This window comes from Malus domestica, chromosome 16 (assembly GCF_042453785.1).
Source record: "Malus domestica chromosome 16, GDT2T_hap1".
NCBI lineage: Eukaryota > Viridiplantae > Streptophyta > Magnoliopsida > Rosales > Rosaceae > Malus > Malus domestica.
Window position 1 is genome coordinate 22090798 of NC_091676.1, and position 16270 is coordinate 22107067.

The window sequence follows — 16270 nt, forward strand, 5'->3', positions numbered from 1 at the left end:
AAAATTTTCCCCATCCCCTAGCTTTCTTCTTCTCTTGCCCTTGCAATGAGTCTTCTCTCGTTGTTGTTCTTCTTGTCTGTGCCGCACCAAGGTAGGAAAAATTGAATTTTCTTATTCTTGATTTGTTGGGAGTCTTGGGACTTGAAAAATTGGCTCAGCGAGGGTCGGGGAGGCGTGAGTGACGTGGATGGCACGAGGTTGCTGTGTTGCGATGGTGCGGCGACGGAGTTCGGCTGGCTTGGGCCAGGTGCTCGGCTCAGCTTGAGCCGAGGTGACAGGTGCGCTGAACGCGAAGAAGCCAGCTTAGGCTGAGCCTCCATGGCTACTGGGCACGGGCCTGTGCAGGCGAGAGGGGAAAGAGTAGGAGAGACCGACTTAGGTCGGCTCTCAAGTCCTGGTGGTTTGGGCCGAGAGGCCTGGGCCTTGTTGGAGCACGAATGAGAAGAGATGAATGAGGCACGGGCCTCCTCTCCTGCTAAGCTGAGTGGCGTGGGTCGCATGCATGAGTGACCAAGGGTCTTTGGGCCATGCTATGCGAGAGAGAAAGATAGTCGGGTTTGGGCTGTGGGGCCTGGCTTGCTGTTGGGCTCCTGTGATTTGGACCCATGCTGAATGAGAGAAAGTGAGGGCGACCTGGACCATGGGGCTCGGCGTTGGGATCTTTGGTGTGCGTTTGTTTCTTTTCTTGCGAGCTGCCTTCTAAATATTTTTCTTCGTACTTTTTGTAGAGATTTTGAAATGTCTTCCTCCGATTGCAAAAGTGATAAATATCATTCACCTTTGTACCGTCAAGGTGGTTTTTTCGACAAAGTGGGCTACTTCAAGGTTGCACATGTCAAGATCAATTCCGTGAGTTATTTTGGGATTTCCTTGAGACGTATAAGCATGCGATTTCGTTAGGGGTTTGCGTTAAACGGGTGAAAGACGATAGCGGCCATGAACCTTGCGGCGAAGGTGCCACTGTTAGGAAGAGGGCTATCAAATTCCATATATATTACTTCGTGTTGAGATTTGCTTTTCCCATGCTGTGTCTTTTCCAAAAGGTGATCTGCTCCATGAAATAAGCGTCTCCTCAGTGTTCCCCGAATGCAGTTCGTGCGATGGTGGGGTTCTCGAACTTAAACAGGTTCTTTGATATTGGCTTAACCATAAATGAGTTCAAGTACTTCTTTGAAATCGGCCACAAGGAAGGATTGGGGCAGCTGAGATCTCGCCATAGGCTACTTGATGTTTCCTGTAAAGGTGATCATGAATGGGCGAGAGATATCTTGGAGGTAAGTGGAGAGTGGGAGGCTAACTCCTCTCCCGAGTTGCGTGTTTCGACTGTCTTTATTAGTGGTAAGTGAACTGCTTCATTCCTGGCCTACTTGAATTTTTGTTGAGCTACTCCATGGCTTTAGTTTTTTTATCGTCCTTCTTACTTTGTGTAGATTCGGAATTTGGCTCAACTCCAAGAACTGTTGAAAATGTGCCCTAAAGCAAATCATATGATGATACTTCATGGACATTTCACATGTTAAACTAATCTACTTTAATATAAAGGGCAAAAATTATTGTTTAAAGGCGTCTTATATAAATGTTATATGCTTAAACGATAAGTCCAAGGAATATGTAATTAGGAGAATGTGATCTAAAGAAGTTAGATTCATGAGACCATTCTCTTTCGTATACATATCCTAAACGTTCCTGATCATAGGGTTGCCAATTGAGCATTGACAGTCTTTTAAGATCAGTACACACTATGTTTTCTCTTACAGAGAGTGACTGGTTTCAAGTCATTAGTGTGACTAACACCAAGACAAGCATGTAGGTGCTCAATAGAGAATGAGTCCACTGAACGCAATCAACAAGGAGTTCTCATACTCATGTCACATGAGAACTCATGGTTGGGATAATGCAAAATAGTCATTTGACCTAAGGCATCATAGTTGTCTTATGGTTAGGTCATTGATCTTTAACTATGTCAAAGTCACTCCGTCAAAGGGTGTCCACAACATAGTTGGGGTTAAGAACGATGTGTGTTATTTTGAATTTTGGGTCTCCCACTACCGCAAAAAGAAAAGAACGAACAAACAAAATGAAAGTCGTTCATCATCAAACATAAAAATTCTTATTCATAAGAGAATGATGACTTTGATAGGGCACCTACAAATTTCTGAGAAGGAGAATCAAATCACTGGTATAGTTCATTTAAAGATGATACAATGTGAATTTTTCATTAGGGATCATCTTTGATGAGAAGCCCATGAAGGAAATGTTTGTGAAAACAAGCTCATTTGAGCAACATCTACAACATGCAATTAACAAATATAGGCGGAATCATGCTTGTATGCACTCAAAAGAAAAACTTTACCCATGAAATTCAAAGCCTAGTAGTTATGGTGAACCAATATTCAACTCAAGAAAAAAGTAAGTTGAGAAATATTATACTCTTGTTGATTCCTCTTTGCATAAGCAAAGGCTAATCACCCAAGAGATAGGGCTTTCATTCCTTACTTCTTAGCTCCATGGATTTCTTGGATGAGGATGGTAGAATGGATTCTCCAAGTTCACAAAATAGAGAACCTATAAGTCTCCACACCAAGGAGAGCATTGATGAGGAGATGAGTGACCTATGAAGATTTAGATGCTAGTAAAACCTTCCTAGGGTGGCTGGCCTCTTAGAGAGAAAATGGAGTTTGTGTTCTTATCTTTTCTCCAAATGAAACCCTAAGGATGAAATGGCTATAAAGTTGCCTATATACCACCTCACAATGGAGTGGCAAACTTGCAATTAAGCCAAGTTCACTACCCCCTCTCTATATGGTTGGCCATTAAGGGTTCATTGGGCTTTCAAGCCCTTTGTGTTTTCAAGTTGTCATACAACTTGAGTTAATGGGCTTGACATTCAAATCTCATTAGACCTTGCGGCCCAAAACTAACCCGAGGTTTATAACGAACATATTTGTTTGATTAATTAACATATTAATTAATCCTAGCCATAAATAATTAAACCATTTAATTATCCTTACTCATCTTCGTTGTTTCTTCAATCTCTACCTTACTCGGTGTACGATCCATTAGGTTCCTTTTAGCGAGGCAATGTTCTGTCTTTTGGTGGTCGAAGTTCCATCCATGCGCTCCAAGTTGTAAATTCTTTTGCCTCCTACTCTAACGACTTTGTAAAGTCTTCCCAGTTTGCTTTGAGTTTGCCTTCTCTAAGTATCTTCGTTTTCTCGAAGTCTTCCCTCAAGACCGGGTCTCAAACTTGAATGCTTGGAGGCTTAACGCCTTTGTTGTAGTACAAAGCAAATCTGCAATTGGCAGGCGACAAGTAGAACTTGGGCACATTCTCGAAGTTTCTCAGCAAAGTCAAGGTTTGACTTCAGGATTTCGGCCTTCTCCAAAGTGATATGTTCCTCAGTGTGCAAGTTTGGCGTTGCAGTCTTTGATAAGTAACCCATGGTGAGGCGATAAGGAGATGAGTTCTTCAGGGACTTGTCTACGTGTAGACGGCGACATTCAAGCATAGTATCACCTAAGCTTTGCGATGTTCCATCTCTTAGTGATTGGAACTCCATCCCTACACTTCAAATTATAAGTTCCTTTGCCCCTTACTCCAACGACTTTGTAGGGCCCTCCTACCTTAATGTTTTCGAAAACGTCTCTTAGGAACAGGTTCCGACTTGAGGCTTCAAGGCTTGACACCTTTGTTCTAGTAGGACCAAATCTGCTATTAATAGGCTGCAAGTTAGCCTTGAGCGCATTCTCGGGGGTCTTCGGTAAAGTCGAGGTTAGACTCCAAGATTATAGTGTTCTCCAAAGTGGTATGTTCCTTAGTGTGCAAGTTTGGCATTGTAATGACTTGGACCGAGATGACAGCTTATGTCCCGTAAGACATAGAGAATGGAGTTTCTCTGGTTGCAATTCGAGATGGTACAAATGATGGTTCAAATATGTTGTAAGAGTATTATTTTTCATATTTAAGAGATTGATCTGATAACTATTTTCTTTTCCAATTTTAATTTTTTTTTATGCTTGAGATATGAGAAAAGGACATGGGTGAATGAAGGGATGGAGAAGAGTGGAGGAAGGATGATATGTTAGATGATGTACAAGAAAACGTTCTTAAATGAAAACTAAAAGCTAAAAACTATTTTAAGTTGTTTTTATTTTGAAGATTTTATGATTTCATGTCATAATAAAAGCACAAAAGACAATTATTTGTGCCCTAATTTTTTAGCACGAACTTACAAATCGTGCTTTATAGCAATGGCCACTCCCTAGAGATAACTGACCCACTAATGTATCTACATCGTGCCTATCCATTAAGGGCATATGAGTATCTATGCCCTATTGGAGCAAAGAGCACAAATGACATTTGTGTCTTTCCCCTAGGGCTGGAAATTTTTCCTGAAGATCCCAAATCAAACCAAAAAAATCCCGATCCCACACCAAAAAATTCCCAAACCAATAATATCGAAATTTTCGAGATCCATACCGAACCGATCCCGAACCTTTCAGTATGGGAATTAGGACTACATATTCAATGGTTCGGGAATCCCGAACCAAACTGAAGATATATATATTTATTTTGGTCGCATATATGCATGTTGAATGTTGAATTTAAGTAGTTTGATAGTAGATTATATTAGAAATAGAAGTATAAAATTAAGTTGTTTGGAACTTTGGAACGTCAATTTGACTTGGTATGAATGAATTGGTATTTTAATTGGTATGAAATTTCAAATTGGTATGAGGTAAAAAGCCTAAATTTCAATTTATATGAAATTGGGCAACAAAATTTCAAGCGAAAAGCCCAAATTTTAGTCCACAACCCAAAAATCTCAAATTTCAACCTGAAAGCCCAAAACTCAAAATCCAGTCCCGATGCATCTTGAAATACCAAAAATATTTTGAAAATCCCGAAATTTGTCCTGAAAATTTTTGGTCTGGAATTCAGGATTCTATTTTCGATTTGGGATCTCATACCGAACCACCACTACTTTCCCCCAGTACTCATGTAGTGGAAGCATCGATTGTGCCTTCCTAGCTATCAACAAAAAAGAAAGAATATAGAAAAGGGATTCGAAGGGCTTTGTATTCAAATATTTCCAATAAAGTTGTATACCATCATGTTCTTGTTCACAACATTCTTGATGAAAATAGTTAGATCAACTTAGATGAAACTGTAAGGTGATCACACAAGAGTACAAAGATGTAGTTTGGTTCTTCCAAAGTTGGATTGCGTTCATACCGAGTAGTTTTCATTTCACTATGATAATGCAGGATACATTTTCTTTAAAGAAACATGGATGGTAAGAGGTGAAATTTATAAAAATAAAAAACATACACTTAGTCATGAAGTTATAAGCCTTATCCGTTACACATACACATGGATGCACGACAGTTTTTTGAGATAATCAAATGTCCAACAGTTAGCATCTTAAATAAGGGTTTTATCTTCTATGAGGCTACTACATTTCAAGCCTTGGTGAGAAATTTCATTCCTGATGAGCCGAAAAATAGGACTAGACATACCACTTGGGCTAGCAACTTTCTTTCTTGGGTAGCATAGAATTTGGTTACATCTATCCCCAAAAAACAGTTGGTCCCACAAAAAAGTAGCAACTCATGTGACCACAATTCTATCACTCTCCCTCTACTTGCGAATACACTTATACTCTCCTTTTATTCCTTTTTTTTTATTTTTTTTTTTACATATTTTGCTTGCAATTTGGCTAATTAATGATTGTTTTAAATTCCATAAGAATTAAAATTTCAAATTGATTTTTTCAAAGTTGTATGATATTAATTTACCAATTGGTGTTAGGTAAATTATTGTGTTGTACATGAAAATCAAATTATTTCAGAGATCGAAGTAGAAGTTTGTATTTTTCAACGGATGGGATTGAGATAAGAGAATATATTCCAACGAACGATTCATAAGTGATGACATCTAACTATGTCAGAATTTGAACTATTTTAGGTTGAAAGGTATAAAAAAAAATATAAGATAACATGTCTAAAAATCAATTTAAAAAAAAAGTTAACACAAAAAAAAGAGCGTATAATCAAATTACTACATAAATAAATATATATAGCCCCATATAAAGCCCAAAAGAAATAGGTCCTCATCAAAAGAGATTCTTTTATAAAACTCTAAATATTCTTCGAGACTCTAAAATGGGCTATATCCACAATTTTTCCAGCCTCATACAGTACTCTCATTAGAGAGGGTGAGGGTCATTATATAAGAAACATATTGGGCTCTCCTATTTTGGGCTTGTTAAGAAGAAAAAAAAAATCAACTCAAAATATACATATATGTCTGCACCTAGATTTTAAAAATGGCGAAATCTTATTGAATTTTTGATGAAAATATTACTCTTACCACATATTGGTACCATCATTTATATCATCTATCTAACAGTCATGTGACCACATACATTGACGAATCTTATTTCTATAAAAAAGATGATAAAATAATAGTACAAATAGATAATAAATGTAATATTTCTTATTTTTTACTGATAGTAAACCATCATTCGATATGGAGAAATGATAAAATGATAATACAATATCAGTAAATTCCTTTAAGAAAAGAGGGTGTAGCGCGTGGGGTAAAGGTAAGCGATTCACAGAAGGTGCATAGCTGTCTCGGACTAAAATGTAAAATGAAAAGTATAAGAGCTGGGGGTTTTATTGTCTACTGGTTCCTACAGCTATAGGTCCCTGGGTCAGCCATGTACTCTGTCGGCTTACGTGGCGTTGAGGTGAATGCAGTATGGTAGAAGAAGAGGCACGTGACATGACTCCCACTTTGTCGACTTGTCCCACAATCCTTGACCTTGGGATACTAATCCCACTGCTTTTCTTATATTTGTTTACATATCTTTTTATAGGATCTAGATCCTCTCCGGATCTAAGGATCCTGAGCCTTAGGATTAATTGATCCTTGATATAACGGTTACAAACAGATAATCCTACTAAAATTATAATAATTGTAACTGTTTGATTAAATTTCAACGAACCGAATCAATTTATCCCTAGGCTCAGAATCCTTAGATCCGGAGAGGATCTGGATCCCTTTTTATAAGTAAAACTCGAGTTTTAACTCAAAATTTATTTTAGGATTCTCTTTAGTTAGTGGACCTGACTTACCATATATGTGTATTTTTTATTTATATTTATAAATTCATTGAATTCAACCGCTAAGATCTAATATAATTAAATTTAATAGTAAAAAAAAATTAACGGTTCAAATTTAAATCCAACAGCTAAAGTAATTAAAAATATATATTTATGTGTTTCATATTCTTTCATAATTTTTATTTTTGTCAAATATTATTTCATAGTATTTCACGAGTTTCATGATGTCAGTTTAATAATTTTTCTATATATAGCGAAATCTAAATATTTTTAAATTAAAATGTTCATAAAATTAAATAAGATAGTTTACATAAAAAAAATTCTTTTAGAAAAGTTACTTTAAGAAAAAAATTATCCTAAATTCATTCTATAATAATTTCAAACTAAAAATTTAACCCATAAGGGTTGGATGAGAAAAACTCTTTCTAGGTTCAAACCTAAATTTTATGGGTTAAAAATTTTAGATTTTAACCCAATGGTTGGAGATGATCTTAGAAAGACAAATTTTAAACTACAATTATAAACCATATAATGTGTTATCAATAATAATTTAATTATCAACAACCACGTTATATGATTTATAAAATATGATTTAAAAGGAGATGGTCTTAGAAAGACGAATTTTTTAAACTACAATTATAAACCATATAATGTGTTATCAATAATAATTTATTTATCAACAACAACGTTATATGATTTACAAAATATGATTTAAAAGTGAGACTTTCCATTGACTTTCTATCATCTCTTTTTTTTTTACACAATGTTTTATAATCTTGGCATGACATTGATATTAAACTGTGAGGTGACAGAAATTCTATAGAGAATCTCACTTTCAGAAAGTCTTTTTATCATTTCTCAATATTGTATTCAATTATGTTGACAAATCCACTTTTCTCACTCTGCTGCTCTGCCTTCTGGTCGAAAACGCAAAAACTGTTTATGTTTATTCTCACAGCATAGTAGAATCAATTTTTTTTTAAAGTACAGTAATACCAAATTAGCCCGTAGGTTTACATCCATAAGCAGATATAGAAGTTCAGTTGTCTTGTGTACACTTACCTAAATCTAGGAGTTCATTTTTGCTATTATATATAGGTACTGTTTAATAAGTGAGGTAATGAGAAATGAATAGAGAAGCATTTGGAGAAAGTCCAAACCTGTGCTTAGGTGAGGTAATTAGGAAAGAGATTTGCGGTTAAGTGGGATTTAAAAGCATATGGTTCAAAATAAGATTTTCAATTAAATTACACAGATGAGTTGTCTATAATAATTAAATATCAAACTCGTTATGTAAGTAAGTCGAACCTAAAATTTTCATTTATAATTAGAGATAAATATTATTAACAGGGGTTGGAAAATGACAAGGAACTTGGTCTTTAAATTTTCTTTATTTTTCTGCTAGCTACTTGGCCTCCAATTACAATGATGTGCACCTTACATGAATGAAGACTACTGCTACTGCGAGACCATTATTAGGCCGATTTATATTGAATTAAATATCATACTCTTCTTCAAAATCTAAACAGGGCACAGAAAGAAATTGATTTTTGGTGCTCTAAAGAATTGATTTTGAACTTTAAGTTTTTATCTTCCTTCTTCTCTATTTACTTCTTAAAATTTTCAGTTAGAATCACTGAAAAATGTGGAGCATACCATGTAACCGATGATAACATCGTATAAAGACAATGATAAACAATAGGTCACTCGAGATTTCGCCTGTAAAAAAATGTCATACTTCATTGTCATTGTCAAAATGATGGAAACGAGAATTACACATGGGGCTGGTTTCGGTTTGGTAGCCAAACCAAAAATCAGTTACCAAAAACCGAAATCAAATTATTAGAAATAAGAAATAAAAACCGAAATCCAAAATTTTTGGTTTATCAAATATTCGTAAAACCAAAATTGAAGTTGCAGGGAGAAGCTTGTATGGCGTTAGAGTGATGTGGTGTGGGCGGAGAAGTTGCAAACTAAGTCGAGATAGGGAGAGAGTGCATCGGAGTTGAGAAAAATGGAAGTGACAGTATGAAACTAATTAAAGACCTAAGACAGAGTTGATTTAAAATGGAGGGCTGAGATTCAATCTCTATGAAATCAAACAGGTAATATTAATTAATTTAATAAATAAATAAAAAACCATTGGTGGTTTGATTCGATTTTACCGAACAAAACCTTCATAAAAATCGAAAATTTCGATTACCGAAGGGTTCAAGATTATTAGGTTCGATTTTTTTTTTTGTCGAACTAGATCTTTTTGGGTATTTTGTCCAAGGAAACTGTTATAACACTTCAAAATTTTCATATTACACTCTTTGTAAGTATATTTTTCTATCTAAAATTTAAAATACAAAATAAATTCTTAAAGTGATAATAACAAATCTCATTTACAATCCTGATTACACATATAAAGGTAAACTTATTCAACATTGACATTTTTTTTGGGGTAAATTACATAGTAGCCCATCAGGCTTGAGGTCTATTTGCAATCTTATACAACATCTTTAAAACATTTCACTTTCATACCTCAAATACTATTTTATTTCAATTTCATACAACCGTTACATTTTTCATCCATGGATCTGTTAAATGCTGACGTGGCTGCCACATATATGCCATGTGGCTGCCAAATGTCTGCCACGTGGCAAATAAAATAAATTTTTTTTTAAAAAAAACCTGAAATTGGAAAAAAAAAAGAAAAAAAAAAAAGGGACCGAACCCTTGCAACCCAGAAGAAGAAGGAGGAAGAAGAAGAAGAGAAGAAGAAAGAGGAGGAGGAGGAAGAAGAAGAAGAAGAAGAAAAAAAAAGAAAAAAGAAAGGGACCGAACCTAGAAGAGAAGAAGAAAGAGGAGGAGGAGGAGGAAGGAGAAAAAGAAGAAGAAAAAAAGAAAAAAGAAAGGGACCGAACCAAGAAGAAAGAGGAGGAGGAAGAGGATGAAGAAGAAGAAGAAGAAAAAAAAAAAAAAGAATGATCGAACCCCCTGCAACCTAGAAGAAGGAGGAAGAAGAAGAAAAAAAGGAGGAGGACGAGAAGGAGGAAGAAGAAGAAGAAGAAAAAAAAAAAATAAAGGATCGATCCCAGAAAGAGAAGAAGAAAGAAAGAAAAAAAAAAAGTGGCAGACAGGTTTTTTTTAAAAAAATTAAAAAATTATTTTATTTGCCACGTGGCAGACATTTAACAGTCACGTGACATATATGTGGCAGCCACGTCAGTATTTAACAAATTCATGGATGGAGAATGTAACGGTTGTATGAAATTGAAATAAAATAGTACTTGAGGTATGAAAGTGAAATGTTTTAAATATGTTGTATAAGATTGCAATAGATCTCAAACCTGAGGAGCTACTATGTAATTTACTTTTTATTTTTATTTTTATTTTTACCTTTCTTTCATAAACAAATCAATTGATTAGACTATCTCTACCCCCAACAAATTCTTGAGAAGTGGTCCCGAATTCCATAATTTTAAATGATAAATAACTAAATAAGTTGGTTTTATTGATAATGAATCTGTTATTTTCTCAGCTTTACTGGAAGGCCCACCATCCGCTGTCAGTGCATCACTCTTTGGGTCCCAACTTTCCAAAACAAGGTTTTGTGCCCTTTGTCTTCCCAATAGTAGACAGCACCCAGGGAGAAATATAAAGGGTGCACAGATAAATAAGAACAGAATAATGCTTTTTCTTGTAAAAAGACTCACCCTTTAGACTTTAACCCTAATGCTTTAATTATTAATTAAAGCAAAGCTAAGAGACACCTAAGATCAAATTAATAGTGAATTAGTGATGGTCCTCCATTGTTGACTAGTATAATTGTCATTTAGGTCTAGCATTAATGGATACTTTATGCAGTAACTTCATTCAATCTATTAAACTGCTTTTAGTATTCATAAATGTTAAGGAGACTCTTCTAAAAAATACACTTTTTATGGACTTTTCATCATCCTATGTTTTTAGCACAATTACGTGCTAATATCATAAAATATTATGCTAAAAACATAAGATGACGGAGAATTCATGAAAATCTCACTTTGAGATAATCTCTTTAGCATTCATTTGTGGTATTATTATAGGTGGTTTTGGGGTGTAGAGGTATTTGGTATCCACATATTTGAATGTTTGCCCATTATCCAAACAGTCACTCTCACTGCATTTGTAAGTGTTTCCTCTTGATCGATAAGAGAAACCTACAAAGAAATGTGACATTAACAACCATAGACAATGATTCGTATCTTAAGTAGTTAAAAGTGTTTATCTCTACATTTAAGATTTTGTGTTTGAATCTGACAAAAGAAAAAAAATTACATGAAACCTTAGACACCCACAATGAGTTGAGAAAAATTATCCTTGTCTATTAACTGAAAAATGGAAATTCAAACTTTGAGACCTTCTATAACACTAAAGGAGAAAGATTAATTCATAAAGAGCTAGTTACAAAGAATTTACTTAATTACAACTGGTCTGGTGATAATTGTCTTTAGTTACTTAGAAGAAGTATTATATTCGATTCACATGAATGTAAATATAATATCTTCTATGATGAATATGATCTTTAGTATTGACGTAACTTTGTCGTGTATTCGTAAGTTTTCTAGTTGTAAAACTATTTTGAAAATAACTTCTAGTTGGTCAAAACGAAAAATATTATTTGATTGAAAATTTTCTTTTTTTTTTAAAAGAAAAATGGTTCCCACTTTAGAGGCTTATGTTGCTAATAAAAATAAATTAAGAAAAGCATATGTGACATCACAAGAACTAGCACTATTACCTGCATGATTTTGCTGTATACACAACTAAAATCCCAATTTTCCTCATTGTCCAAGTTAAAAAGTCCGACAAGCCAAAGTTTAATATTATCATTAACCATCATACCAAGACCAAAAAGTTGAAAATACCATCATACTTGCTAGGAACATGTATCATATCCAACCTTTTCATCATACCATACCACCACACTTATTTTAATTATCTTCATTAATCAATTTTTTTCTTCTTCTAAACTTTATCATGTCACACAAATGAGCATGAAAGCAAACGATAATCTTTGTAATTAGAGAAACACAAAGAACCCTACATGAAATTTTAGAATATGATTCTCTATCTCAACCCTACTTTATTGCAAAAATTAAGAGCAAATTAAAACAATCAATTTTATGACAAACCAATGTTTTATCTTCGGATTATTCTTAAAATGGATTACGAAGTTTCAGTTTATTATATTGCATCACAAAGTATTAAAATTAGATTAATTTATACATTTTATCTATGGACTGACTACAATACTTACATGTGAATTTAATACAATCATCATCTGACGGATTTATATAATTCACCTGATATATGTATTTAATACAATCACCTCCTGACCGTTGGGATGATGATTGTACTAAATACATATAAGTATTGTAGCCAAATTCTTCTATCTATTCAAACATCTAATCCTCAATTAAATTAATTTTTGTCAACATGGTATGAGTTTCATGCTCACCATGATATCACTGTAATAGGCTCAAATAGTCTATTAGACTGAAGACATAAATCAATACAAGTTCAATATCTTATTGTGTAATATAAAAAAAAATTGAACTTTCGTGAAAAATCATCTCAAACCTAAAGTGTGTGAAATTTGGTTAGCAATTAATTATCCAAACTACTTAGTTTATACACAAGTATATTCAAATTTGAGGGGATATAGTAATTTTTTGATGCACTTGAAAAACTGCTACATAATATTAGTATTCTAATTAAATCATCATATGTATATTTGTTTTTTTTTTCTGTTTGTTTTTGCTCCTTAAAAAAGGAACCAGCTAGTAACTTCGCATTGATAGTCCATCATTTCAGGGATTGGGAAGACTCACAGAGACATTTCAGCCTCTTCTGGCCACCATCGTGCCCTAATGAAGTGTAAAGAATCAAACTCAAGACGTGTCATGTGGAATATCAGCATATAAAAAAAATTGTTTTCATTAATATATTATAAATGTACGACAAGTCAATTTTATGCTATGAAAAAATTTCAAACACAAACGAGAGAAAAAAAAATGTCATGATGAATTGGCCTAACGCAACCTGCAAAACCCAGAAAACAAATCAATTTTGTTTCTTTTGGTACAACACCAAAGACCCAACAGAGAGAAACAGATTCTTGAAAGATATGAATCATGTCTAAGAAAAACGGAGGGTGGGTGGTGAGAGTGCTTGGCGCACTAGCAGACATATGGGCCCCATCATCATCACTGTCTCCACCACCTCTTCAACCTAACACCTCCCTCCTTCCCTCCTTCCCTCCCTCCTCCCCCCTCTCTCTCTCAAACCCCTTCCGTTTCTCTCTCTCTCTCTCTCTCTCTAAAACCCACACATTCTTCAACCCTCTTTCTCTTGATCAGTTTCATGGAAGGCACACTTGGGTTGCTTGGTGGTGGAGGTGGGTCTTCTGGGGTCTCATCAAACGAGTCGACAATGTCAAAGGCGGAGGTGGTGGCGGTGGAGCAAGACTATGTGGGGATGTCCTCTGAGGCAACCTCTTACCCGGCTGAGGCAGAGCTTGAGCTGGGCCTCAGCCTTGGTGGTGGTGGTGGAGGGAAGCTCGGCAAGCCGTGTGCATGGGGTGAGCGTGGTAGAATCTTGACTGCCAAGGACTTCCCTTCTACGGTGGTTTCTCACGGAGGCTCTTCAGCTGCGTCTAGGTTCTCTCACAGACCCAATGCATCTGCTGCTGTTGCTGTTTCTGGGACTAAGAGAGCAGCTGACTCTGTTCCCCAAGAGGGTGGCTCTCCCACTGCTGTAAGGTAAGAGAATATTCATACAAAGTAAGCTGTCCTCAGCATGCATTTTTACTCTACCTCGTGTTTGGTTGCTGAGCAAACTGAGGGAAAATGAGAAATTGAATTCCTGAGTCTATTTCGTGCATGATTTGTGTTCAGTCCAGTAAAACAGAAAAGTTTAGAAAAACCCAAGTAGTGGTTTATGTTATGCCCCCTTCTCAAAAGATTAAATAATTGTTCATGTAATTTCTGTTTCTTTTTATTTAACTTTTTTCTTGGCTAATGATTTATTATTATCAGTCTGATATTTGTTTTGATACTAAATTTTTCCTGTTTAAGTTGTGCGTATTAGTCATATTTCATACAGTTTTTAATCTACTAATGAGTATTCACTTTTTATCAAGTCCTAAATATTTATTTAATTTATTGTATACTTTTTTTTTTGTTTTGTGAAAATTTTTATGTGTTTTTTTTTTTTACAAGCGATAGCGGTTAAATGTTAAGGGGTGTGAGAAGGTGTGAGAAAATTTACGTCCGTTGATCTGATCTGACGGTCGAAAGTTAAGAAGATGAGTGAGAAGGAAAATAGGATGCGTTGATATTACATCCCAAATGTTAAATGTTAGGTGAGAGAGGGATAGGTGGGGATTGAACCGCACCAGGGTGCATAGGCATCATCGCCACTATCGTAGATCGTAATACTATGTTGAATACTTGTACTTGAATGTATTGTAACGATGAGAAATAATAACATGAATACTCTGTTTCTCTGTTTTTGCAATTACCCTAATGTTGTTTTCGGATCATTGATTTTTGTATATTGTACTGTGAAAGCAGTCAGGTTGTGGGATGGCCACCTATAAGTGCTGCAAGGATGAACAGCTTGGTTAACCAAGCAAAGACTGCAAGGGCTGAAGATGACAAGGCAGTCGGGGACAAATCTAAGGACACATCGAAGAAGAAGATCAACATGGGTAGTAAGACAACTGCGAAAGAGAAAGGGCATCTTGGATTTGTTAAGGTGAACATGGATGGAATTCCTATTGGGAGGAAAGTGGATTTGAATGCTCACTCTTGCTACGAGACTTTGGCTCAAACACTCGAGGAAATGTTTATCAGCCCCACTCCAATTATTGGTTAGTTCTGTTCCCTTGCCTTGAGAAAAATTGGATAGAGGACCTTATGTGTTGCTCAATCAATTACTTTGTATGCTTATGACTTCCAATTTGTATGTTTAGTCAAATATAAAATGAAGATGATGCATCATGAATCCTTCTGTGGTACCTAACCATGGCCAGTTTGACTTGGCGATATGCTCCCTGTGGTTATGTTATGAAACAAAAAGATGAATGCTCGTGGTTCTGGTCCACCTTTGAATAGCATATGATATTGTGTATGACATTCATGTTGCGGTCATGCCAGGTGGAGACATGGAACAAGCGAAAAAACCCTCAAAGCTTCTGGATGAATCCTCTGAATTTGTGCTCACATATGAAGATAAAGAGGGAGATTGGATGCTTGTTGGAGATGTTCCTTGGGGGTATGCCGCTACTACCACCAAGTATTAGTATTGTTAAAAAGAAAAGTACGCAAGTGTTAGTATTGTTAAAAAGAAAAGTACGCAAGTATTAGTATTGTTAAAAAGAAAAGTAGGGTAAACTAACAACATAAAATATAGGGATTATGATTGCCTGGGAAACAATTTAGTTAGTCACTTATATAATTGATATTTTGCCTGAGTTCTTGTTAATAAGTATGTTTGCGATTTTTATGGTATTTCAGAATGTTCCTCAGCTCAGTGAAAAGGCTTCGTATCATGAGGACATCTGAGGCTAATGGTCTTGGTATGTAAATTTGAAGCCATTAAGATTACATTTTGATCTCCGAGTTTCATTTTTGCCGGTTCTGATACCGATTAATCATTCATTCGCAGCTCCAAGATTTCACGAAAGGAGCGAGAGACAAAGAAACAAACCCATCTAGAATACAAGTGCTGCTTCCCCTTTATTTTTACGTCTGGTCAGATGAATGAACCTACGGTTTGACAACAGAAGGAAGTAGAAATTCGACGAGACAAAACGTGCGAAGATCGGCTTCCGCTGGGATTTGCTTGCTAAAACCATTCTCTGGTTCTTGCTGGTTTTTATTTTTCTTTCTTGGGTAGGGGTTTTATAGGTTTTTACAGGCTCTTACGTAACGCTAGCATACAGGCCTGCATACTCGGCTACGTGCTGCTGCTGCTGCTGCTGCTTTCTCATACTGTAAATATGGGAGCACTTCACTTCATATCTAAGAGAGTGTTGAGTTTTGCTGCAAAAGAAGCTTGTGTGGTTTTCTTTTTTATTAATTATTTATTTTGGTTGTTTTGCTTA

At 35.5% G+C, this 16270-nt stretch overlaps 1 protein-coding gene across 1 annotated transcript; it reads left to right on the forward strand.

Moving 5' to 3' along the window:
• Window positions 1–13237: 13237 nt before the first annotated feature.
• Window positions 13238–16270, forward strand: LOC103403600 (auxin-responsive protein IAA13). Its single transcript, XM_008342448.4, has 5 exons — window positions 13238–13922; window positions 14736–15034; window positions 15321–15438; window positions 15681–15742; window positions 15832–16270. The coding sequence occupies exons 1-5, from the start codon at window positions 13525–13527 to the stop codon at window positions 15879–15881; spliced, it is 927 nt and encodes a 308-aa protein (XP_008340670.4). The 5' UTR covers window positions 13238–13524; the 3' UTR covers window positions 15882–16270.

Bases quoted from the DNA above. Each gene is read 5' to 3' on its own strand.
- LOC103403600 (XM_008342448.4), top strand. From the start codon at position 13,525: ATGGAAGGCACACTTGGGTTGCTTGGTGGTGGAGGTGGGTCTTCTGGG. The intron at 15,035-15,320 runs GTTAGTTCTGTT...CGGTCATGCCAG, and splicing joins CAGCCCCACTCCAATTATTG to GTGGAGACATGGAACAAGCG. The intron at 15,439-15,680 runs GTATGCCGCTAC...ATGGTATTTCAG, and splicing joins GTTGGAGATGTTCCTTGGGG to AATGTTCCTCAGCTCAGTGA.